Source organism: Salminus brasiliensis, chromosome 8 (assembly GCF_030463535.1).
Source record: "Salminus brasiliensis chromosome 8, fSalBra1.hap2, whole genome shotgun sequence".
Classification (NCBI taxonomy): Eukaryota; Metazoa; Chordata; class Actinopteri; order Characiformes; family Bryconidae; genus Salminus; species Salminus brasiliensis.
In genome coordinates, this window is record NC_132885.1 from 5476754 (window position 1) to 5504450 (window position 27697).

At 42.1% G+C, this 27697-nt stretch overlaps 1 protein-coding gene across 13 annotated transcripts in view; it reads left to right on the forward strand.

Annotated features, from left to right (window-relative positions):
• Positions 1 to 27697, forward strand: part of map2 (microtubule-associated protein 2) — a 182557-nt gene that overhangs the window by 107648 nt on the left and 47212 nt on the right. For 10 of the 13 annotated variants that reach the window (XM_072685422.1, XM_072685427.1, XM_072685426.1 and 7 more), the window contains exons 5-6: positions 22659 to 22763; positions 25918 to 25992. In XM_072685422.1, coding sequence (XP_072541523.1) covers positions 22659 to 22763; positions 25918 to 25992 — 180 coding nt within the window. Of the gene's footprint in view, positions 1 to 10302; positions 10452 to 22658; positions 22764 to 25917; positions 25993 to 27697 lie in introns of those variants that run through there. The other 3 variants (XM_072685436.1, XM_072685433.1, XM_072685428.1) reach the window with 3 other exon arrangements.

The following is a 27697-nucleotide window of genomic DNA, read 5'->3' on the forward strand; positions in this document are numbered from 1 at the left end:
TACTCCAACTTATCCCAAAATAGTTCGGTGGAACTTTATCAGTCAAATTTTCTCAAATGTGTGCAACTGAGCTTCATCACTTCAACTCATCCCAAAGGAGTTGTAGATACTCATTACTCCAGCTCATCAAGTGCCAGATTGAGCTTTACCACGGATCCCAGGTGTTTAATGGATCATTACCACCTCAACTCATCCCAGAAGTGTTCAATTGACTGTTATCACTCCAGCTCATTCTAAAGGTGTTCAAATCTCACCACTCCAACCCACCCAAAAAGTGATCAGTTGACCAACCCGCCCAAAAAGGGATCAGTTGAATTACATCACTCCAGCTCATCCCAAAGGTTTCAAATGAGCTTGATCACTCAAACTCATCCCAGAGGTATTTACTCGAGCCTCACCACTTTAAACTCATTCCAAATGTTTTCAGCATTTCGCTGTTTTCTTCCCTCCAGTTCATCCCAAAGGAGTTCAATGACGCTTCGTCAGCCTGACATCTTCCAGAAGTGTTCAATTGAACTTCATCACTCCAACTCATCCCAAAAATATCTCACCACTCAAACTTGTTTAGCTTCAGTTAGTTAAGCTCCATCACTCCAAATCATTCCAGAGGAATTCAGTGGAGCATCACCCCTTCAACTCCTCCCAAAGGAGTTCGGTTTAGCTTCATCAGTCTAACTTTTAGGGTGTTTCATCACTCCACTGTTCTGCTGTGCAGGCATTTCCATTGTTCCACAGTCTAATGCACCCCTTAAGTTAACTCCTCCCAGAGGCTGGTTGTGTGCACTACAACACCAGTATCAGTGATGTGTGGGCCTTAAAGTACCTGAATCCATTAACCATAAGGGTGTCTACCATTCCTTATGTGTCTCACAGTGAGTATCCATATTCTCCAGATCTTTTAAAGGCTTTACTGGCATTACTGGTTTACCTCCTAGAGGCTTCCTCTGTATGATCCAATGCCTCTGGTTAATCTCTCTTGTAAAGTTGCCCTATGTGTATCCTGCCTGCAGTCCAGTTCAATCTGGCGCAGTCCAGAGGGACATGGGGTCCCATTTTGAGTCTTGGTTCCTGTTCATTGTTCCCCCTTATGCTCTTCCTAGATAGTTCTTCCTGCCACTGTATCCCTAAGGGGAATAGGCCTGTATAGGCCTGCATTTATGGCAAACTGGCTGTTGTAAAGTTAAACTCTACTGAGTTGAATAATTAGTAAACACGTTTAGTGGCTTTCACAAGCACCAAAAAAATGGAAGGTTGCCTCCTGTTTTGTGGGCGTAATGTTGGGTTTTTAATATTTCAGTCCATTCTTCCATTTGCATGTAGGTAGCCCTCAACCTGGGCGGTCGAGCCAAAATGAAAAAGGTCGAGATTTTGAAAGGCTGTTTATCTTTCAAATAAACATTTTTTTGTATCTGACTCAAAGCACCCTGAGCTCACGATGCTGCTGTTTGCTCCACATTAACTGAGCAAAATCACAGCGCACTGAGAGGACGCACCTGTTTTACCCACCGACGGTTTACATTCATATTTTATGCTCGAACAGAAGGGAAAGAAAAGGAATGGGGGCGAAGGAGTGTGGGTAGCAGCAGAGAGTGTCTCACGACTTTAAAGATTTCAATAGGAAGAAGTTCCCATTAGAACTGGATGTAGGAGTAGCAGCTATATAGCAGGCTGATAATAGCGTTCCGGCGCACTACCGCTGCTCTCTCTGTCTGGCGGGTATTAGGGCTGGGAAATGAGGTGGCGGATGCGTATCTCTGGTGTCAGCATAAATAGAAGGTAAAGGCAAAAAAATTGCAGGGATGGGGAACAATGGGCCAGGCAGAACGAACTGGAGGATACTGGCTGCCATGGCAACTCCTGGCAGTGTGAAGTCGAGCTTGAGGAAAAGGACAACACACACACATACACACATACTCACACACTTACAGATCAGGGGGCCGGGCTAGGACGGGGACCCCTTATTTACTGCTCTAATGATGGAGTATGAGGGGATGGCTTCTGACTCCTACACACCGAGAGCACATTCTGCACTAATGTATATACATGCTCTTAAGTTTAATCTACATTAATATAAAGAATTTTGCTCATTTTTAGCCATTTCTATTGGTTCATTCATGCACAAGATAAAAAGGAAGGTTGCTATACACATAAACCATATACACGATACAGTATATCATCACTGTCATGCAATAAACCTTGTATCTCAAATGCCAGCTTTGCAGGAGCAGGAAAACACCTTCCTAACTTTCAATGGAAGTCAATGTAAAACGATTTTATTCCAGGTCATTTTGGAGCATATCTGCATTTTCAGGGTTTCTAAATTTCACCGCAGTGTGAAGAACATCTGCCAGATTCAGATTCAGGTTCAAAAAGTAAAACACTGCACATAAGAACATACACTTACAGAGCAAATTATGAGGAACGTCTGTAGACCTACTTATCCATGCAGTTACCTAATTAGCCAATGGTGCATGAACATATGCAGATACAGACCATCAGCTTCAGCATCAGATTGTTGGTGCCAGGCAGGCTGATTTGGGTATTTCTAGAACTGCTGATCTCCTGTCACTTCCAGCGAGTGATTCTGCAACACCTTGTTGATTTTAGAGAGGTCAGCAGGGAATGGGAAAACAGGTTGGAGCTGACAGAAAGGCTACAGTAACTCAGATACCCACTCTGTCCAACTGTGGAGAGCAGAAAAGCATCCCAGAATGCACAACAACACGTCCAACCTTGAGGAGGTTAGGCTAGAGCTGAAGATCGCCCAAGGTTTCACTTCTGTTATGAACAGAAAGCTGAGGCAAAGCCTCAGCTTTTGGCCTTTGTTTTCCTTCCATTACTTTTACTTTTCTACTTGAAGTCGTTCTGAAACCAGTACTTTTACACTTTTACTGGAGTAAAAAGCTTCAGTTGATACTTCCGCTTCTATAGAAGTCTTTTAAACCCTCGTATCTCCACTCACTTCTACCTGAGTCATGAATGTCAATACTTTTGACACATTTGATCACCATATGTTGAATACATGTGAATAGATGTGTTAGAAGAGGAGATTCACAGCATGATGGTCAAAATGGACCAAACTCTCAAAGGAATGGTCTCAACATCTTGTGGAGTCCATGCCCCGAAGACTCGAGGTTCTTTTGAGAGCAAAAGGAGGCCCTAAGCTGTATTAGAATAGTCGTTCTCATCAAATAGCTTGGTGAGTGTATATATACATGTCTGTTTGTGTGGGTGTGAGAAAGACAGAGACACGGTTCCAATATTCATCTGAAGCTGTAGGTGGTGAAGCATCTGAAACTGAGATCTCAAGATGTTAAAAGCAGATCGTTGCTTCCAAGGAGCTCCAAAGGTCTGAGCATGTAAATACGTTTCCTTTTTTTGCTTTAGTTTTCGTGATCGAGGCCGTAGAAATATCTATCAGTGTCTTCAGTGGTGGCATTAATATGAATCGCTGTGCCTACAGCCACTAGAAACGTCCTCTATCCTGATGATTCACAAGCACTAGTCAACATCTGAGCTGTTCTGAATCAGTTTTGCATTACATCCAGTCACGTCATCTCGTTCTACGGCATGGATTTGAACAAGAAGGGCGTCCGAATAACTGCTTAAAGTGTGGTGTCGTGACTCAAGGAGCTGTGGGCTGATGCATGTCAGCTCCGAGGGGTGGGTGATGTCAGGAGGAGAGGGAGGACGTGGTGGAGTGGGCATGGAGAGGAATCATAGAAGGCACGAATAAGAGAGAGAGTGGTGGTGGAAGAGAAAGATTATGCTGGTTAGCCTGCCATAACATTACAACCACCTGCCTAATATTGTGTGGGTGCCAAAACAGCTTAGACCCGTCAAAGCGCCGCACTCCACAAGACCTCTGAAGGTGTCCTGTGATATCTGGAATCAAGACGTTAGCAGCAGATTCTTTAAGTCCTGGAAGTTGTGAGGTGGGTGGGGACACCATGAGCATCAATGAGCCTTAGGTGCCTTGGAGCACTTCTGGTAGGCACTGACCACTGCAAGACCTGGCTGATGTTTTGGTGATCTTCTGACCCATTCGTCTAGAACATCACAGTTTGGCTCAAGCCCAATTTACATGCTTTTAACACTAACATCACCTTCAAGAACTCCAGACTGTTCACTCACTGCCTAATATGCAGATGAAACCCCTTGACAGAGGCCAGGGAAACCAGGTGATCACTGCAATTCACTCCACTCCACCTAAGTGGTTTTAATGTTATGGCTGATTGATGGATACTCTATCTGTGTTTGAATGGTGTTCATATTAAGATAACTACAAAAGTCCTGGTTAGCGGGAATTTGCATTCAATATAATTATATAGTTATAATTAATATCTATATTGATGACAAGGTTGTGGGTTCGATACCCCAGGCTCGGCAAGCTGCCGCTGTTGGGCCCTTGAGCAAGACTCTTCACCCTCTCTGCTCCCGGGCGCCCAGTTGGCTGCCCACCGCTATGTGTGTGTGTGTGTGTTCACTACCACAAATGTGTCAAATGTGGAAGACACATTTCACTGTACTATGTACAAATACATGCACCTTAAAAAGGGGAACGACTACACACTGACAGACACACCTGATATGCAAATAGGTGATAGCAGGAGCCAATGGGAAGGCTTCGGGAACTGCACGTGGGAACACTGTTCAGGTAAATGAGTTTATGGCATCGCTCCAAGTACCATCTGAAGCACCTTTTCAGAGTGTGAATTAAAAATGAATGGCTTAGCCTTAATGACTTTAGCTAAAGCATTGGTGTAGAGTTATCACAGAGCTCTCTTTTGGCCTGGGGGGAGCTGCTAGCGACTGCTGCAGTGAGAGTGTAACCGCCCTTCACTGTAGAGCTTTGCTGGTCCCTGTGGAGTTGTCAATAAAGACCTTTTGAGAGGAGCACAAAGCTGGAGAAATCTCTGGGGGTTTGTGCGAGAGTGACGTTGTGTGTATTATGCGGCGGTTTGAGGCAAAGGCCTTCTGAAAAATTGCAAAACTGATTTAATGCAAATTTGTACATTTTACATTATTTTATTCATAAATATCTGATCTGGATTATCAAGCAGCATCAGCCATTCATCGTTATGCTGGTGGTGTGTCCAGAAGGCAGAGAGAGAGCCTTTAGAGAGATTACTTTTTTTAAAGCTCTAAAAGTACTACTTAAAACGTAATACTTTCCCCTAAAGGTAATACAATATATGGGCAAAAGTATTGGGACACCTGCTCTTTCATTGCTTCTTCTGAAATCAAAGATATTAAGAAAGAGTTTTTGGAGTAACGTTTGTTGGAGTAACTGTCTCTACGCTGGTAAACATATAAGATCCTTGAGGAAATTTCTGAGGTTCTTAAATCTGAAACTGTGGAAGAACCTTTTAACCCCTTAATGCATTAAGGTGTATTACTCAAAATCTACAGGGACTTCTGTACAAACTGGTGGAGCTATTCTTTGGTGATAGAAGTTTGTATAGGCTTTGTATTGGGTTAATGCGCTTTGAGGAACCTTCAAGAAAAGATTTTCTCTTAGGTTCCCCTAGATACACCTCCATATAACCTTCAAAAGTTCCTCTAGGATATTAACAGTGTACGTTCCAGGGAAGGCTTTCTGTTAGATTTTGGAGCATTGCTGTGAATCAAGAGCAAAGGTTAGTGAGGTCAGGACGTTGGATGATCACCAGCCCAACCTCATCATCAACTCATCCCATCCAATAGTACTGGATGAAGCTCCACCATCCATCATTCCAGAGAACACAGCTCCTCCACTGCTCCACAGCTCAATGCTGCTGGGGGGCTTTATATACCCCTCTAGCCCACGCCTGGCATTAGGCAACATGGTGCCAATAGGTTCATGATGTTTATCTGCTCCAGAGAGTCCTATTCTATTGGCAGTACTTCTCTACAGGCACTAGACAAGCTGTTTGTGTGTGTGCATTTGCACATCTGTGTCAACAATGGGTTTAACCTAAAGTAGCTGAATGCATTCATTAGAAGAAAAGAGCTTTAAACTCTCGTGATCTTCCTACAGCAGGTGCTGAGGAAAACGACAGGAGTAGATTTGAATATTTCACTAAAGAGCTGAAATTTCATCAGATTTGGACACTCTGACACACACTGAACAGTCTCCTTGGTGAAGGACACACAGCTCCTCTCACAGCACAGTGTGTGACAGTGCGTCCCTGCCTGAGACAGTAGCACACTGCATCCCCAGCTCTGAGAGAGAGAGAGAGAGAGATAGAGAGAGAGAGAGAGAGAGAGAGGTGGGGACCAGAGAGAGACAGATATGGAGGAAGAGAGGTAGACACAGGGATAAAAGAGGGATAAGAGAGAGAGATAAAGACAGGGATAAGAGAGATGTAGGAATTAGAGAGAAAGAGAGAGAGATAGAAATGAGACAAAGGAATTAAGGAATTAGAGAGAGAGAGAGAGAGAGAGAGAGAGAGAGAGAGAGATAAAGACAGGGATAAGAGAGTGTGGGGTTAAAAGAGAGACAAACAAAAGAGAAAAGAATGAGAGAGAGAGAGATACAAAAAGAGAAAAGAATGAGAGAGAGATGCAAAAAGAGAAAAGAATGAGAGAGAGAGATGCAAAAAGAGAAAAGAATGAGAGAGAGAGATGCAAAAAGAGAAAAGAATGAGAGAGAGAGATACAAAAAGAGAAAAGAATGACAGAGAGATATACAAAAAGAGAAAGAATGAGAGAGAGAGAGAGAAAAGAATGAGAGAGACACAAAAAGAGAAAAGAATGAGAGAGAGATACAAAATGAGAAAAGAATGAGAGAGAGATACAAAAAGAGAAAAGAATGAGAGAGAGAGAAAAGAATGAGAGAGAGAGATGCAAAAAGAGAAAAGAATGAGAGAGAGATACAAAAAGAGAAAGAATGAGAGAGAGAGAGAAAAGAATGAGAGAGAGAGATGCAAAAAGAGAAAAGAATGAGAGAGAGTGAGATACAAAAAGAGAAAAGAATGAGAGAGAGATACAAAAAGAGAAAAGAATGAGAGAGAGAGATACAAAAAGAGAATAGAATGAGAGAGAGATACAAAAAGAGAAAAGAATGAGAGAGAGAGAGATACAAAAAGAGAAAAGAATGAGAGAGAGATACAAAAAGAGAAAAGAATGAGAGAGAGATACAAAAAGAGAAAATAATGAGAGAGAGATACAAAAAGAGAAAAGAATGAGAGAGAGAGAGATACAAAAAGAGAAAAGAATGAGAGAGAGAGAGAAAAGAATGAGAGAGAGATGCAAAAAGAGAAAAGAATGAGAGATACAAAAAGAGAAAATAATGAGAGAGAGAGATACAAAAGAGAAAAGAATGAGAGAGAGAGAGATACAAAAGAGAAAAGAATGAGAGAGAGAGATACAAAAAGAGAAAAGAATGAGAGAGAGAGATACAAAAGAGAAAAGAATGAGAGAGAGAGAGATACAAAAAGAGAAAAGAATGAGAGAGAGAGAGAGAGAGAGATACAAAAAGAGAAAAGAATGAGAGAGAGAGAGAGAGAGAAAAGAATGAGAGAGAGAGATGCAAAAAGAGAAAAGAATGAGAGAGAGATGCAAAAAGAGAAAAGAATGAGAGAGCGAGATACAAAAGAGAAAAGAATGAGAGAGAGATACAAAAAGAGAAAAGAATGAGAGAGAGATACAAAAGAGAAAAGAATGAGAGAGAGAGAGATACAAAAAGAGAAAAGAATGAGAGAGAGAGAGAGATACAAAAAGAGAAAAGAATGAGAGAGAGAGAGATACAAAAAGAGAAAAGAATGAGAGAGAGATACAAAAAGAGAAAAGAATGAGAGAGAGAGAGATACAAAAGAGAAAAGAATGAGAGAGAGAGAGATACAAAAAGAGAAAAGAATGAGAGAGAGAGATACAAAAAGAGAAAAGAATAAGAGAGAGAGAGAGATACAAAAAGAGAAAAGAATGAGAGAGAGAGATATACAAAAAGAGAAAGGAATGAGAGAGAGAGAGAAAAGAATGAGAGAGAGAGATACAAAAAGAGAAAAGAATGAGAGAGAGATACAAAATGAGAAAAGAATGAGAGAGAGAGATACAAAAAGAGAAAAGAATGAGAGAGAGAGATACAAAAAGAGAAAAGAATGAGAGAGAGAGATACAAAAAGAGAAAAGAATGAGAGAGAGATACAAAAAGAGAAAAGAATGAGAGAGAGATACAAAAAGAGAAAAGAATGAGAGAGAGAGAGAAAAGAATGAGAGAGAGATACAAAAGAGAAAAGAATGAGAGAGAGAGAGATACAAAAAGAGAAAAGAATGAAAGAGAGAGAGAGAAAAGAATGAGAGAGAGAGATACAAAAAGAGAAAAGAATGAAAGAGAGAGATACAAAAGAGAAAAGAATGAGAGAGAGAGAGATACAAAAAGAGAAAAGAATGAGAGAGAGATGCAAAAAGAGAAAAGAATGAGAGAGCGAGATACAAAAAGAGAAAAGAATGAGAGAGACAGAGATACAAAAAGAGAAAAGAATAAGAGAGAGAGAAAAGAATGAGAGAGAGAGATATACAAAAAGACAAAGGAATGAGAGAGAGAGAGAAAAGAATGAGAGAGAGAGATACAAAAAGAGAAAAGAATGAGAGAGAGATACAAAATGAGAAAAGAATAAGAGAGAGAGAGAAAAGAATGAGAGAGAGAGAAAAGAATGAGAGAGAGAGAGAGAAAAGAATGAGAGAGAGATACAAAAAGAGAAAAGAATGAGAGAGAGAGAGAAAAGAATGAGAGAGAGATACAAAAAGAGAAAAGAATGAGAGAGAGAGATGCAAAAAGAAAAAAGAATGAGAGAGAGAGATACAAAAAGAGAAAAGAATGAGAGAGAGAGAGAGAGAGAGAGAGAGAGAGAAAAAAGAGAAAAGAATGAGAGAGAGAGAGATACAAAAAGAGAAAAGAATGAGAGAGAGAGAGAAAAAAGAGAAAAGAATGAGAGAGAGAGAGAGAAAAGAATGAGAGAGAGAGAGAGAGAAAAGAATGAGAGAGAGAGAGAGAGAAAAGAATGAGAGAGAGAGAGAGAGAGAGAGAGAGCTAGAGACAGGAATGAGAGAGGGGGGTGGGGTCGGGGGCTATTGAGTGGTCTCAGCCGTGCAGGCGTGTTGGTCTGAATTAGGATGATCTGTGGGTGGTGTGGGGGAGGGGGGGTGACCTTGAGCGCCCCTCTGCTTTTTAAGATTTATGACCCTGCGAGGAGCTCAGACCCGTTCAGAGGTTCTGAGGAGAACCCAAAGACTGTCTTAGCCGGTGATGTCATCCTGCGCACCGCCGGAGCTCGCGAATGCTGCGACCGCAGACTCACGTAAACGTAAAAGCTCAGCACAGCTCCAGCCATCACACAGAACCACCATCTCCAAAACAGCAGCCACCTCTCAAAGAACCATTTGGAGAACCTTTTAAAGGTCTAAAGAAGTGTCACCTAATGTAAAGGTTCTTTAAAAAATAATGTTCTTCACCATCACTCACACATCTATTACAATCATGGTTCTTTGTAGAACCACAAGTGGTTCTTCTATCATTCAAAGAACCATTTTAAGAACTTGTGAGACATCTAAAGAAGGTCATTTAATGTACAGGTTCTTTACTGTTTAAAGGTTCTTCACAATTACTCATCTCTGTGACAAACATGGTTCTTTATGGACTCACTTGAGGCATCACTTGAGGAACCATTTAAAGAACCTTTCAGAGGTCTAAAAACTGAATGTAAAGGTTCTTCACACTCACTCACACATCTGTTAAAATGGTTCCTAATAGAACCAAACATGGTTCTTCTACAGCATCACTTGAGGAACCATTTAAAGAACCTTTTAGAGGTCTAAAGAACCATCACTTAATATAAAGGTTCTTTACTGTTTTAAAGGTTCTTCACACTCACTCGCACATCTCTGTGACAAACATGGTTCTTTATGGACTCAGAAGTGGTTCTTCTGTGGCATCACTTGAGGAACCATTTAAAGAACCTTTATTTTTTAAGGGGAACCGAGCCTGAATTGTGTCCATTTTTGTAAATAAGAGTATTTCCAACAGAACCAGAAACCGTACCGTTCTAGGAACAATGTTCTAGATAGTTCTGACTGATGATAATAACAGAGAATGAAAATACCTCTCTAATCTGAATGCAGGCAGAAGCAGCAGCTCCACCACTCACACACACACACACACAGTGAGTCAGTAACACACACACACACACACACACACACACAGTGAGTCAGTAACACACACACACACACACACACACACACACACACACACACACACACACACTCTGTCGGTGGTGGTATCCACAGCCAAGGCATGCTGAGTGTACATTCATCCTGGGCCTAGGCGGCGCGTTGCTGTGGCAACAGCTCCACTCTCTCTCCGACGCAGGCCGGCAGCAGCCGTTTCCCCTCGCTCGTTTTTTGGCAGGCAGGCGCGGCCGAGGGTGAAAGCATTCGGCTCCGAACAGCCATACATGCACCGCGGGCTTCTGGGTAAGAGCTTGGTTTGGCTACAGCTGCTTCTGGTGAGGCTTCAGGACTTTGTGTTGTGTGATTTGTGTGATGGGGGTTCTGGCTGCTGTACTGTAGGACTGTGTAGGACTGAGAGACACAGCAGACAATGACATGTTGCTCCTGTCTCCGGGTGGCTGAGTGGGGATGTGCTGCCCATGGTTAATGAGGGTGTGCTGCTGTACTGAATGTGTGTGACGAGGGCTGTTGTTATTTATTGATGTAGTTTATCCACAGGTGACCAATATTATAGGCTCTGGTCAGGCGTCAGAGTCATACCTTTGTTCCTCTTTTTTTGTGTGTGTGAAGGGGGGGGTTGGGCTTCTAGCCGGTGTTAGGGCTGAGCTATAACAAGGTAATGGTGTGTGTCTGTCTGTTTGTCTGTATGCAACGCCCCTGATAAAGTAACAGGTTTTGTTCTACAGTAAAAAATGATAAATTGTTATTATTATTATTATTATTATTATTATATTTATTTATTTATTTATTTATTTATTTATTTTTATTATTATATATTTTTTATAAAATGTGTCAGTTTTGTAGACTGTAAAATATTTTATGGTTTAAATTATTTAAAAAATAAAATTAAAATAATAAATAATAAAATATATATTTTTTTTAAACAAAACATTTTTTGTTTTATTTCTTAAAAATACTTTTATTTTTTATTACTTTTTATTAGTAGTAGTATTATTATTATTAATAATAAAATATTTAAAATTAATTTTATTTTGTGTTAATTTGATATTTATTGTAATATAATTATTAATTATTTGATATTTTATTTTTCAGTTATTTTTAAATTTAATGTTATTCTTTTATAATTGTTTATTTGTTTTAATAAAAATTACCTACATACTTTATTTTTATATTCAATAATTTTTTAATATTAATATTAGTGATTAGTCAGCGTACCTGTGTGTTGATTACTGTATGATGTTATACATCACAGGATATATTTCTTGAATGTGTGCTAAAATAAAATTTCTGATCCTCTGGTCAGAATAGCTCAGTAGGGAGTGTGCTGTCCATGTGTAATAAAGGTGTCCTGTACCGTACATCTATGATAATGATACTTTTATTACAACTATTCCTCTAAGTTCTCAGAGCGAGCACTGGCTGAACCCCTGAGTACGGTACGCTCTGCGTTCCTCTCGGCTCCTCTGGGAGGTTCTCTGCCCTTTCTGTGGTTTGTTTTTTTGTAGTCTCGCTGGGGGAGCGCTCTGCTCCAGCGTACCCTGACATTGCTGATCTGATCAGACTGGCTGAGGCAGGGCTTTAGGATGGGGATGTGCTGCTCATGGCTAATGAGGATGAACCGAATGTGATTGACAGGGACTCTTTTTGTCTTAGGGGACGAGCATTGTGAACATATGAACTGCATGTGTGTATTTCAGTGTGCGTTACTGATATAAGTGTGTATGTGGGTGTGTTAGAGTGTGTATGTGTGTGTATGTTGTTACCGCAGACAGATATGGAGACCGTATATGTATGTAGAGTAGTGTGTGTTGCAGAAATGAATGTGTGTGATGTGTGCGTATGTTAATCGGCATGGTCTAATTAGCATTCTGAGTGTATCTGAGGCAGGCGGTCCTCAGATACGCTCAGAGGGGAGGGGGCTGTTTTAGGGCTCGTCTGGCTGGTGTCTGGACCAATGAAGCAGTTCGTCTCTCAGACACAAAGGCAGAGATGAGCTGCCACATCTGTCCAGACGTGCACACTGGGGCAACACCACAAATGGACCCAGAGGTTGCCAGATGACCTGACTGAGCTCCTTTCACAAATGCAGACTGTTATAGCAGCTGTTGGAGAGGCTTTATGGAACGTTCTCAGACGTCCTGTTCTAGATAATGAGAACACGCAGGACATTTCAGCTCCCAGTCTGTAAACCAGGCCCCTCCTTACCTGAAGGCAATGGCTGCAGTATGGCTCGGCTTACCCCACCGTCTATTTACACTACAATGCAGTGAGCGAGTGTGCTGTGAATGCAGTGAGCGAGTGTGCTGTGAATGCAGTGAGCGAGTGTGCTGTGAATGCAGTGAGCGAGTGTGCTGTGAATGCAGTGAGCGGATGTGTTGTGAATGCAGTGAGCGAGTGTGTTGTGAATGCAGTGAGCGAGTGTGTTGTGAATGTAGTCAGTGAATGTGCTGTAAGTGAATGTGCTGTAAATGCAGTGAACGAGTGTGTTGTGAATGTAGTTAGTGAATGTGCTGTAAGTGAATTTGCTGTGAATGCAGTGAGTGAATTTGCTGTGAATGCGGTGAGTGAATGCAGTGAGCGAGTGTGTTGTGAATGCAGCAAGTGAATGTGCTGTGAGTGAATGTGCTGTGAGTGAATGTGCTGTGAGTGAATGTGCTATAAGTGAATGTGCTGTAAGTGAATGTGCTGTAAGGGCTGTGAGTAAATGTGTTGTGAATGCAGTGAGTGAATGTGCTGTAAGTGAATGCATTGCGAGTGCAATGAGTGAATGTGAGCACATAGCTTTGATGGGAATGTCAAGACTGAGCCTTGAATTACTGAGCATTTCCATCTTAATCTGGTTATGAAATGGATTTGAGATCAAAGAGAGGAAAAGATTTGTAGACTTAAGACATTTCTCTCTCACACACACACTTTCTCTCACACACACACTTTCTCTCTCTCACACACACACATACTTTCTCTCTCTCACACACACACACACTTTCTCTCTCTCTCTCACACACACACTTTCTTTCTCTCTCTCACACACACACACACTTTCTCTCTCTCACTCTCTGACACATTCTCTGTTTTTATTGCTTCATCTGTCTCTTTCCTATATCTCTTTTTGACTATCTCTCTCTCTCTCTCTCTCTCTCTCTCTCTCTCTCTCTCTCTGTTGTTTTAGTCTTTTATGTTCCTCGTCTTACTCTCCTGACTCATCTTTGATACCCACAATAATAATGAGGTGCGTGGGCGAGGACATGCAATTACAGTACACAGTTATCTGTTCGTGCTTTAATTGCATTGCTGGAAATGGCTTGATCTCTGTGCTGTGCAGAACCTCACGTACTCTCAGGCTACTGTTAAAGACAAACGTAACATGTACAAAAACATGTAGGAGATGCTTCATCTACAGCTGTGGTCAGAAGTCCACATACATGGACATGAATGTCAAGGATTTTACTTTGGGTTTAGCTTCACCGTGGACTGAGAGACTACCGTCAAAGAAAAGACGCTCCTGCTCCAAAAAACAACACCCTCAAGCTTGAATAAAGGTTGATGCTCACCAGTGGCAATGACAAAGAAGAAAGGTTCTGCAGGAAGGTTTCATGGCCAAATGAGACAAACGTCCAGTTGTTTGACCACAATGGGGCATTCAACCCCAAAAACACTGTGCCAACTGTTAAACATGGTGGTGGTAGCAGCGTGCTCTGTGGGTGCACAAAGTGGATGGAATAATGACATTAAGCTTCTCTCACCTTCCCAAAGTCTTGACCTCAACCCTTTCAAAAATATGCGAACTGTGCCCAAAACTCGGGTCCGTGCCAAGAAACCAACACAGTTAATTGAACTCCACCAATTCGACAAGGTAGAACCAATATCATACAATACATGTCCAAATACTTGTGGACACCCAAATAGCCAAGTAGCTTTTGCTGGCCTATTGTAAGTTACACGCTTGCTGAAACAGGTGTGTGAATGCACACCTGTTTAACACACACAATTATAGCTTATCTAGTCCCTGTAGAGAAGTACTGCCAATAGAATAGGACTCTCTCAAGCAGATAAACATCATGAACCTATTGGCACCATGCTGCTGCCTAATGCCAGACGTGGGCTAGAGGGGTGTATAAAGCCCCCTAGCATTGAGCTGTGGAGCAGTGCAGCATCATTCTCTGGAATGATGGTTGGTGCTCCATCCAATCCAATACTTTTGCGATGAGCTGGGGATGAGGTGGAGTGGTGGTCACTCAACACCCTGACCTCACTAGCGTTCTTGTCACTGGATGCATTAATCAAATCCTCACAGCAATGTTCCTCCAAAATCTACTAGATAGCCTTCTTCTTTGGACAGTAGAGACAGTTACTACAACAAAAGCAGAACAAACTCATTTTAATACCCTTGATTTCATAAGAAACAGTAAGTATGAGCAGGTGTCCCAATACTTTTGTCAATTCAATTGTTCCTTAAATTAGCAATCCAGCACAAAATGAAGTAACTCATTTCTGACTGTGGTTGATAAGTCTATGCAGGTTTGGTGTCTTAGTTTTAGACTGGAGCTAATAGGCTAATGTAGCTAAACCCCTATAAATTAGTATGGTGCTGAGTGCACGTCGAAATCTGTGTGGGGGTGTTTATTCATCTCTAATAGACTAGCCTATGTGCTTTCTGGCACTGAATGATGTAGTTGGATATAAAAACATTGACAAATGTAAGTAGCAAATGCTAAAATTAGCCGTAGCAACCGTCTCCGAGTCGTGTTACTTGTCAAACTTGTCATGAAGGATGCAAGAGCAGTCTCAGTACGCCTGATTGAGGGATAATGGAGCCCCTTTTTAAGCGGCGTGGGTGAGAAGCATTATCGCGAGTGGATTCGAGAGTGTCTTTATTTTTTAGTCCTCATTTTCTCCTCTGCTTTCGCGCGTAGGTGGTTTTAACCACGTGCCCGCACACATGTATTTGTCGTGTCTATGTATGTGTGTGTGTGTGTGTATGTGTGTGGGTGCTTAGATTGGTTGGGTGGGAGGACGCTGTGCCTAAAAAGACCCAACAGCACAAAAGAACCCTCCACAGATTACAGAATGCAGCAGGCCGAATGTGGGAGGACGAAGTGGCTCGGAACCACATTGAAGGTTTTTATGGAGATTCGCCGTAGGACTGTGCGGCACGAACAGAACCAATCGTTCAGCAATAATTCATCAATTAATATACACTATGTGTCCAAATGTTTGTGGACACCCCTTCTAATTAATGAATTCAGCTACTTCAAGTTGCACTGATTGCTGACACAGGTGTGCAAACACACACACACACACACACACACACACACACACACACACACACACACACACACACACACTCACAAACAGCTTGTCTAGTCCCTGTAGAGAAATACTGCCAATAGAGTTTAATCCAAGTAATTTAGAGCATTTCTATTGGTCCGTTCGTCTAGAATTATTGACGCAATGTAAAGAACAGCTACAGGGTGAAAAAACCATGGAGAAAACTAAAAATGGAGATACATGTTTTTTACTGGACATCAGCGATAGGTTTTCTCATCGTTTTTGATGCTAAAAACAAAACTAAACTAAATAACATAGCATTTAAAGGCTGTTTTGGCTGGAAATTTGTGGAAACAGTCTTCAAAATAAAGCCTTGTTGTTTTCTGAGGTGGGCCTTAAATAGTTGATGTAAGTACAGATAATATACAATAGATTGTATATAGATGCCCATAGATACACCACATCAGAAACCACATAAGCAAGTCTTTTTACTTTTAGATTAATTTAAACGTAATACGTCTACATGGTTTGAGGTGAGTGTGGGATTTAGAAATTCTGCTACTAATTAAAATGGTCAAAGCTTCCATTATGATTTAATTCAATTAAATTTTATTTATATAGCGTTTTTACAAAAATGTCACATTTGTAATTTGTGAAAACATCAGTGTTTTTAGTCTTCTGAAGACTCTTGTAGGTTAGTCACATAGCTGAACAGTTACCATCCCAGTAACAGTTCCATCCCAAAATACCCTATAAATACATGAGTTACATGTAAAAAATAAATAAATAAATAAATAAATAAATAACTGAAAATACATCAACAAAAAAGACATTTTGTCATCTTTAAGTAACTGGTTTACATAAAATTGATCTAATCTAATCTAATCTGATTATTTAGATCCAAAGAAGAATCCATTCTATTGTAAGTCAAATGAATCACATTTAATTATTTCCGTTATTTCTGTTTCTTCAACAGTTGAATTTTATGTTGAGGCAATAAAGTCTTTTTATGCTGACTGATTACTTTGATTAGGTGTAAATGTGTGCCGTACATCTTAGAAATAAAGATGTAATAAAGGTTATGTGTTTTGAGTGATGGCAAAGAAGATCCACTTTTGGTTCCTTAAATATTAATGTTTGTAACAAAGAATGTTTAGGTGAGATTAATGTTTTCAAACTTTAAGGTCGATTCACTCTAAGTTATAATGCCAAGTCAGATTTATTTGTATAGCTTTTTACAACTGCTGTCGTCACAAAGCAGCTTTACATAATTAGTAATTAGTAAAAGGCAGAAAAAAAAGAAATAACATAAGAAGACATGAAGGATCAAAGACCTCCAGTGAGCAGCCAACGGCAACAGTGGCCAGGAGAAACCCCCTCAGAGCTGGAGGAAGAAACCTTGGAGGGAACCAAGACTCACAAGAGGGACCCGACCCGTTCTCCTCTGATCAGAACTATTTATTAATTATTGATTAAAAAAGTTACCAAACCATCTAAACTGTTGAACTGCTCTGATCATAATCATAATATAATAATCATGGTGTAGTAGAACGTAATATAGTCATGGCAGTGATGGTCAGAGTAATGATAGTTAATAGTGGTGATATTAACAGTGGCAGATAGTTAAGAGTCCATTTACACTCTTATCCAGAGCGACTTACAAAAGTGCTTGACCGTTTCCTCAGAAAATACCCTTAGCTAGTTTGTACAGACTGGAGAAGAAGAAGAAGATCCCTCTAAGCTTAGATACTACTGAATACAGAAGCCAGTGTGGAGACCACAAAGTAGAGATACTTTTTACGTACTCTTGGAGGAGGTGGGTCTTCAGTCGAGTGTAGCTCCTGAAACCAGTGGTGGTTAGAGTATTTTAGCCCTGACATCAACATCAACACTCTTGACTCTGGACACTCCCTGAAACACACTACAACAGTCTTGTTCTTTTGTTCGCTCCTTCACTGAGACCCTCTTTTGCAGCTTTTAGCTCTCTAGCTTGGAAACTGCATGAAAAAGTTCTTCCTAAAAACGTGTCACCAAATTAGCTGTTTCACTTTTTGGCAACACAGTGGCCTACATACAGGGTGGGTCATTTATATGGATACACCTAAATAAAATGGGAATGGTTGGTGATATTAACTTCCTGTTTGTGGCACATTAGTATATGGGAGGGGAAAACTTTTCAAGATGGGTGGGGACCATGGCAGCCATTTTGAAGTCAGCCATTTTGGATCCAACTTTAGTTTTTTCAATAGGAAGAGGGTCATGTGACACATCAAACTTATTGAGAATTTCACAAGAAAAACAATGGTGTGCTTGGTTGTAACGTAACTTTATTCTTTCATGTATATCACCTGTTAAAACACCTAGCTCTGAGTGGTCCAGCAGACTAAGGTGCTACCACTACGACCTGAGGATCACTGGTTAGAATCCTGAGTCATGCTGCCTGCCATCAGACACCAGAGCCTGAGATAGCAATTAGCCTCACCCTCTCTGCTTTGGTCTCTCTCTCTCTCTCTCTCTCTCTCCCTACATCACTTCGATGTGATGCCAGCTGAGTTCCTCTGAGCACATTGGTTGCCTGGTGCATCAGTGGCAGCTCTAAGAGAGGCGATGGCTGGTTGAGCATTATTTTGGAGGAAGCAAGTGTCTGTCCTTATTACATGTGATAGCAGGAGAGTACTAACGAGTGGGTTGGGTAATTGGCTGTCTAAATGAAAATGGGTAGAAAAAAGATTTAGATTTACTATAGGTTTAGATTACTATAAAGTGTAAAGGGATGCTATTTTGATAGCATTATGTGAATATATATATATATATATATATATATATATATATATATATATATATATATATATATATTAAGATTATATAGTTCTTTTTGTGATCATTTTAAAAATGAAAGAATGTCCTGTACAACATAACATTTTAAAGTCAATTTGATTTTTTTGCCAAATTGTTGAGTTGAGGGACTGAGAGCCATGGTTCAGCACAGTTGGCCTTCTAATGGTTTGAGTAAGATGAATCAGTTGTGCTTGGGCTGGAAAAGCACAAAACCCCAAAAATCCAGCTCAACTACGGCTCTCAATTATTTTGAACTGGAGCCAAATAAATGTGGATCCAGTCCTTCCAGAACAGGCCTATTTTCTTTCGGGTTCTTCCTGTGTCAATATCACACTTGAGCTAATTTTCTTGTACCCCATTATATTTGCATCGATCTACACCATGTTGTGTGGCAGCGAATGGAGAATGTCAATCATTATCTAAAAGCCTTGCTAATGGATCAACTCCTGATGGAGTGCGATTGTTAAAACGTGATTCATTTAGAAAATGGTGATCGCTTCGGATCCAATATCCAGTCATCCAGTCAAAAGGCCATTTACGAGATTACACTGAGAGGCTCATTGTGTTACAGAAATGTATCTTCAAAAGCTTGGGTTTTTGATCCATAGATACCTGCGGCCCTTAAAAGGTTTATGGAAATGGAATATTGTAGTAAATTATGGTTGGTTAATAACCATGTGAAATGCAGTGGCAGTGAATAAGAATGGCATAGATGTACAGATGTCAGCCACTCTTAGCTGAAAGGGTTCTGCTGTATGTGGTACTGAAAAAAGGGTCATTTGACTCACAGAGGAAGTGGATCATTGGACCTTTTTTAGTACATAAAGAACCAAAGTAGCTGGTAGGTATTTTTTTGCCAACATAGTGGTCTACAAATATCATCTATTAAAATGTGTAGATCTTAACCGGCTCAGAGTGGTCCAGCGGACTAAAGTACTACTTGCTGTTAAGAATCCTGGGTCATGCTGCCTGCCATCAGCAGCCAGAGCCTGAGAGAGCACAATTGGCCTTGCTCTCTCCAGAGTGAGTTATGGAGCGATGTAGTTCAGGCAGTGTCATTAAACCCCACTGAGAATGTGGGGGACAGTGTTTGGAAAGGTGTGGAGAAGAAAAATCCAACCACTATAGGAGGTGTGTGGAGAGCAGTGGCGTTTTATTGGTGTGTGTCAGTGGGATCTTTTCGTTTATGGTGGAGAAGCAGAACAATGAAGCAGCTCTTTTTCAAAGTGGAGAAGTGGATTTTTTCAACAGTGGAGTGGGTTAAGATAAAATGGCAACACAGTCGCCAGATTTAAACCCCATCTAGAGCTTGTGGAACTGTGTTGGGTTTTTTTATCTTCACACATTTCTCAACACAGTCCTTAAGCTCTCAATATGATGATATTAGGTTTATCAGCTCCACACATTTTCCAACACAGTGCTGCAAGATTCCAAATGGACTTTTTTATTCTCCACACAATTCCCAGCACAGTCCCACAAGCCCTCAATGTAGCCGTGTTGGGTTTGTCTTCTCCTAACACCATCCCACAATGTCTCAATGGGACTATGTTGTTGTTTTCTTCTCCACACATTTCCCAACAAAGTCCTGCAAGCTCTCAATGGGACCATTTCCACACCGTTCCTCCACAATTCTCCACACAATTCCTAACACAATCCCTCAAGCTCTTAGTGTGGCTGTGTTGGGTTTGACTTCTCCACACAATTCCTAACACAATCCCACAATGTCTTGATTGGACTATGTTGTTGTTTTCTTCTCTACACATTTCCCAACACAGTCCCACAAGCCCTCAATGTAACCGTGTTGGGTTTGTCTTCTCCACACAATTCCTTACACAATCCCAACGTCTTAATGGGCCTTTTTTAGATTTGTTTTTCTTTTCTCCACAAATTTTCCAACACTGCCTCACAAGCTGTCAGCTATCTCCACACAATATGGTACTATCTCCACACAATTCCTCCACAATCCCATAAGCTCTTAGTGAGGCTGTATTGGGTTCGTCTTCTCCACACACTTCCTAACACAATCCCACAATGTCTCAATGGGACTATGTAATTGTTTTCTTCTCCACACATTTCCCAACACAGTCCCATAAGCTCTCAATAGGATGGTATTAGGTTTTTCAGCTCCTCACATTTCCCAACACAGTGCTGCAAGATTCCAAATGGACTATGTTGATTTTTTATTCTCCACACATTTTCCAACACAATCCCACAAACCCTCAGTGTAACTGTGTTGGGTTTGTTCTCCACACAATTCCTAACACCATCCCACAATGTCTCAATGGGACTATGTTGTTGTTTTCTACTCCTCACATTTCCCAGCACAGTCCCGCAAGCTCTCAATGGGACCATCTCCACACAGTTCCTCTACAATTCTCCACACAGTTCCTAACACAGTCCCACAATGTCTCAATGGAACTATTTGTTTTTCTTTCTCCACACATTTCCCAACACAGTCCCTCAAGCTCCCAATAGGATGGTATTAGGTTTTTCAACTCCGCACATTTCCCAACACAATCCCACAAGCTCTCATTGGGACTATCCCCACACAATTCCTCCACAATCCCACAAGCTCTTAGTGTGGCTGTGTTGGGTTCATCTTCTCCACACAATTCCTAACACAGTCCCACAATGTCTCAATGGGTCTATGATATTGTTTTCTTTAGCTCACATTTCCCACAAGCTCTAAGTGGGACTATTTCCACACAAGTCCTCCACAATTCTCCACACATTTCCCAACACAATCCCACAAGCTCTTAGTGTGGCTGTGTTGAGTTCATCTTCTCCACACAGTTTCCAACACAGGCCCACAAGCTCTCAATGGGACTATCTCCACACAGTTCCTAACACTATCCTACAATGTCTCAATGGGACTATGATATTGTTTTCTTCAGCTCACATTTCCCAACACAGTCCCATAAGCTCTCAATAGGATGGTATTAGGTTTTTCACCTCACATTTCCCAACACAGTGCTGCAAGATTCCAAATGGACTATGTTGATTTTTTATTCTCCACACATTTCCCAACACAATCCCACAAGCCCTCGGTGTAACTGTGTTGGGTTTGTTCTCCACACAATTCCTAACACCATCCCACAATGTCTCAATGGGACTATGTTGTTGTTTTCTTCTCCTCACATTTCCCAACAAAGTCCCGCAAACTCTCAATGGGACCATTTCCACACAGTTCCTCCACAATTCTCCACACAGTTCCTAACCACAATGTCTCAATGGGACTGTTTTTTGAGTTCGTCTTCTCCACACAATTTCCAACACAGGCCCACAAGCTCTCAATGGGACTATCTCCACACAGTTCCTAACAAAATCCCTTAGTGCAGCTGTGTTGGGTTTTACTTCTCCACACAATTCCTAACACATTCCCACAAGCTCTCAGTGGAACCGTATATATCCATATAGTTCCCAACACAGTTTAGTAGGATTGTGTTAGGCTTTACTTCGCCACACATTCCCAAACACAGCCCCTGAAGCTCTCAATGTGTTGGGAACTGTGTGGAGAACAAAGGTCCAGCTACTTCAGGTCAGGTTAAGAAAATGTTCTGTGAACACTTGACAAAGAATTGACACTGTGATCATCTATGTGACCGATAAATGCTTGAGATCTTTGAGATGGATAGCAGAGTTTCTTGGGTTTCTGACCAGCCAATCTGTGAGCTGTCTGTCGGTTTGCTTTCTAATTGGAAGATTTTCTGTGCTCATGAGTCTTCTGTCCACTGTTGCCATGACAATCCGTTGCTGCCAATCCCCCTGCCATTTCTGTTCCTTATCCGTCCTTCGGAAAATGTTTTTCTCTGCTGTGCGTCCTCAAACCGCTGCTGAGCGGAATAAAATCCTAATTAAAGTGACTCTATGAGACACTCGCTTTATCATTCCAGTTATGTTTTAATTGTATGCTGGTCGTCTGAGGAAGGGCTCTATTCAGTGTGAGTTAATTAAAACCAGACTCTAATACACAGTTTCACGGGTTCTGTAGCTCTAAAGCTGGACTCCTGGAACAAGGTGGTCATTATAATTGCACCTGGGTGAGACAGTGTAAACAATTTTATTATTTTTCACCCTGTAATGGATGTATTCCCGGGTTTACTATGATCCTATGATGAACAACACACTTCTCCACCAAAATAAAATGTCATTATAAATAAATGTAGCAGCCCTGAACTCTAACTATGTACAGTGTCCAAAGAAATATTGGCTCTAAAGTGGACCTCAGGGTCCCTAGAGATGGTTATGACTGAACTTCTTTGTCTTCGTTGCTCTAGATGAGGCCATGTTGCATTAAAACGATGGTTTAGGGATAAAAAAAAAGAGCAGAATTTGCATCTTGATGGACGCGTGTGTGTGTGTATGCATGTGTGTGTCGCCCAGAGCAAGTCTCTGCGCGGATCGTGCAGGAGGTGACGGCGGAGGCTGTAGCAGTGCTGAAGGGCGAGCAGGAGCTCCACCCGGACACCGCTGTCAGACTGCCCTCAGGTAGGCCCCAAACCTCCGGCAGGCCAGTGGCACTGTTGAGACGCCCTTTCCAGTCTGGGCCGACTAGGCTGAGCCACAGTAAGCTCAGACTGGGGGCACTGCTGCCATTAAACCTGTAAGACGAATGCAGGTACAGCCCTAAAGGGGGTTCTTCTAGCCTCAAACACCCCAAAGAACCATTTGAATGTATCCGTGGTTCTTCTGTGGAGCACCAAAAAGGGTTCTACTACTATCACGACTCAAAAAACTACGCAGTATTACATATAACCCAAAGGGCAACCCTATGGATTTGGGGAAATGTGGAACTTGTAGGGGTCTCCAAGGACTGAATTCTGCTTTAGAAGATACAGGAGTCCTTCTAGAGCAGTGGTTTCCAGGCTTGGTCCTGGAGGACCTTCTGCTCTGCACATTCAGTGGTTTTCTGCTCTACCCCACCACCTTCAACTCAACGTGCTATTTAGCTGATTAGCAGGGTTGGGTATATTGGGAGCTGGGTAAACACTGGGTAAAATGTGCAGGACAAGAGGTCCTCCACGACTCCACGGGTGGGAAGCACTGTTGTAGGGATCTGTTCAAAACTTTGATGGAAGGAATCCATATCTTGCATGTGTTTGTTGTTTTCGGCTTCCTCCTACATCCATCTTTACGTGTGGCTCTTTTTTGTTGCTTTTAATATGTCCTACACCCGATTCTACACCTCTTTTCTCCAGTCTGGCTGTGGCCAACCATCACGCTTGACTAACACTGATGCTCATATGGAACTTGTGAAAAGGGTTTTGCTGTGCTGCACATATAAGGGTACACATGTGGTAATTAAAGGAGGAGGAACACTGCAGGTTGTTCTGCGGTACAGTCATGCAGCAGGGGCTGGTGGGTTGGGCTCCCACCAAGCTTAGCTTTGGGGATGCAGCAATGCATCAATGTGACACTTAGGTAACACTGGTATGGATTCTGCATACGTGCTATGAGGTATTAGTGATGCACAGCGCAGGGCCTTTTTCATAAGCGCCTATGCTTTTTGCTGACTCTGAAGTGTGTGTGTGTGTGTGTCCTCTCTTTGAGGCTTGGTCTGGTGAGTGGAGTTTCTCTGCAGTGTCTTGTTGCTTGCTGCTGCATGGCTTATCCGCTTTGACAGCTGGTCTGTTCCTGCCTTGCTCTGCTGAGGCCCAGTGTGTATTTGCTTGTGTGTGTGTGTGTGTGTGTGTGTGTGTGTTTGCTGAGTAAGAGTTGAAAGAATCTGTTTTTTATTCATCTTCGTGTGTGTGTGTGTGTGTGTGTGTGTGTGTGTTCATATCTCATCGTCTATCGTCTCCATTTGGTTCAACAAACAGCCTGTTCTGTTTCTCAAATTAGAGGTGGATGAGGGGGATGAGGTACAGCATGTCTGTGTATTGTGGTCCCAGACATGTTTACTGTTGCTGCTCATATTTTAATAAAACAGCTCTTTATCATGTTCTTTGTTTCAGCCATAACATTAAAACCACCTACTTAATATTGTGAAGGTCCCCCTTGAGTGACCAAGACAGTTCTGGCCCATCAAGGCATGGACTCCACAAGACCTCTGAAGGTGTCCTGTGGTGTCTGACACTGAGACATTAGAAGCAGGTCCTTTAAGTCCTGTAAGTTGTGAGATGGGGCCTGCATGGATTGCACCAGTTAACCTTAAGTTAATGAGTGCCCCTTTCGCCAGTTTGGCGGTTGTCCTTTCTTGAAGGTAGGTACTGACCACTGCGTACCAGGAACAACCCCTCAAGACCTGCCTGATGTTTTAGAGATGTTCTGACATAGTCACCTAGAACATCACAGTTTGGTTCTTTGATTCTTGGTTCTAGATTTGTATGCTTGCCCATTTTCTTGCTTCAACACATCGTCACCTGTTAGAAATCACTTGCTGCCTAATATGTAAATCCCAGCCAGTGAAAGGTTTCGTTGGAACCAGATAATCAATGCTGTTCACTACAGTGGTCTTAATGATAAGGCTGATCAGTGTATTGTATGTACTTACATTTTCTAGTGTTCTAGGAAAACATCTTTAATATGACTCAGCCTTATGGAAAAAGGTCGTCCTCCTGGGTGATGTTACACTCTAGCTAAGCTGGAAATGCTGAATAATATATACACACATATATATATATATGAGACAATGATATATATGAATTATGGATTTTTAGTTCGCTGATGCTCCCTCAACTTTAACTTAACTCAACCTTCCTATTTTCAGACTCCTGATCATGGAGAGTTGTGGTATTGATGGGATTTGAACTAATGATGTCTTGACGAGCAGTCAGTTAGACAGTTGAACCACCCCAGAGCTGCAAAGCCATGTAGATTTCAGTGTCTGAGAAAGAAGGGAAAGGTGAATTTACTCAGAACTGAGCTCTAGACCGGCCCTACTGTCTAACTGCTGCTCATCATCAAGTGTAAGGAGGTCATCAGTTCAAATCCCAGCAAGGCCTTAGAGCTCCAGTGTCTGGGGCCTCCCAGTCTGGGGATGTCATGTGATGGGGGAGGTTCTAACGTACCGACGGGAATGAACTGTAATCAGATTAAGGGGGCGGAGCCACAGACTAAACATCTTACACAGTATTGAATCAGTTTCAGATGCAGCTCATTTACTGATGTTTTTGATGCTCAACTCAGTGTCGATTGTTGATCAAACTGAGATGGTGAAGTGGAAAATGTGAGCTAGGAGAACTTTAGAATGAACTAAGTTGAGTTAACTAAATAAAATGCTCTGTAATCAGTTACTGTTTCAGTTTAAGTTGCCCTGATTTCCATGGCATGCTAGGCCTCACCCTCCTAGCACTGGTAGCTTCATGTAGATGGAATTGGACACCATTAAACTGGGGGACGATTTGAACTCACAGGGATAACTCTAGACTTCTAGGAGTAGAGTAGCGAATAATGCACAGTTGCTTAGAAGCTTTGCACGGAGGAATACAGCTCACACTGAGGTGGATTTAGTCAGCAGAAATAGGCGGCGGTGCCTGAGCTCATAGCCGTGCTGTCAGAGCCGCTGAAGAGATGAGCGAGTTAACAAAGCCTCAAGCAGGCGTGCGTCTCTCCGGGCTTCACTCTGCTGATCCGTACCTGCTGTTCTTCTGAGCCTTTCCTGTCGTCCCCCCCCCCCCCCCCCCCCTCTGTCTTTCTGCAGTGGAAGACTCTGCTAATCTGCCCCCGTCTCCTCCCCCCTCACCTGCAGCAGAGCACTTCGGCCCTCTGGAGCAAGGTACGTTCTTTTCCTGCTGCCGGCGTGTGGGAGTGTGTGTGTGTTTGAGTGTGTGTGTGAGGGTGTGTGGAGAGAAGTGAGGTGAACGTGAAACACATTTGTGTTTTTTTGGGTGTGTGTCCATCCCCGTCCACCGCCGGCCCCTCGTGAGGGGTGTTTTTCTCTGAAAGAAAGCGGCCGACGCTGGCCAGAAGAAACGGCCGCATCCTCCTGAGCAGCAGGGGGAGCCAGAGAGATCGGTGCTTGAAGAGAAGTGGGTGTTGAATTGACTTTGCCACCACCTCCTGCTCCTCTTCCTCATTGTCTCCAGGCCTCAGCGTTATCACCTAAACTCTGGGGGATATCTCTCTCTCTCTCTTCACCAACAAATTCAAACGAAACGACCCCCATTACTCCCCCCTCCATTGCCCCTTTACCCCTCACACCCGTTCTGCCCCATCGAAGCCCCCCACCTTGCATGCAGTCCTCGATAATAATAATGCCACCCTGTTTCAGCGGCAGCCTGCTCTCTGAGCATTGGGGGTGTAAACGTCTGTCCTCATGACTATTCAAATCTGTTGCGATTCTTTAAGAAAGTGAATCATTTAATTTACTTGATTCAAACGTGCATTGATTCCATTATTTATGAAGAAAATCCTGTATATTACACATTTATTGTTTATATATATACAATTAGATTGTGTTTATAAGCTTATTTTTATCCATATGTGATTCATAAGGCAAGTAAATTCAGTGAGTCACTTTTTTCAGCGTTCATCACGATTCAGAGATTCAATTACTTTATTACGATTCAGAGTCATTTAGGAAAATACACCAAACACACTAAGGTACACACTGGTGTGTTCTCACACTCTTCTTTACAAGGTGCCATAGAAGAACTACTTTTGGTCAGCTGATTCAATTAATGATTCTTTAATGAATCATGATAATCTAAAACATTATACAGTTCAAATTATTAATCAATTATTAAAATATCGAAATCTAACTATTAAAATAGTTTGTTAAAAATTACACCGATCAGCTGTAACTCCTTGTTTCTACACTCACTGTCCAGTCTATCAGCTCTATCATCATTTCAGACTATATCCATCTGTTTCTTTGCTTACTTAGTAGCCTCCTTTCACCCTGTTCTTCAGTGGTCAGGACCCCACAGGACCACCACAGTAGCAGGTAGTATTTGGGTGGTGGGTCAACACTGCAGTAATACTGACTGATGTGGTGGTGGTGTGTTAGTAGTGTGTGTTGCGCTGGTATGAGTGGATCAGACACAGCAGTGCTGCTGGAGTGTTTAAACAGCTCAGTCTCACTACTGGATTAAGAATGGTCCAACAACCAAATCATCCAGCCAACAGCGTCCTGTGGGCAGCGTCCTGTGGGCAGCGTCCTGTGGGCAGCGTCCTGTGGGCAGTGTCCTGTGGGCAGCATCCTCTGAGAGCACTGCTGAAGGACTAGAGCACCAACACACTGTGCATCAACAGATGAGTGTCTATCTCTGACTTTACATCTACAAGGTGGACCAACTAGGGAGGAATGGAGTGGACAGACCAGTGAGTGGACAGACACAGTGTTTAAACACTCCAGCAGCACTGCTGTGTCTGATCCACTACTCGTACCACCAGCACAACACACACTACTAACACACCCACCACCACCATGTCAGTCAGAGTCACTGCAGTGCTGAGAATGACCCAGATAACACCTACCT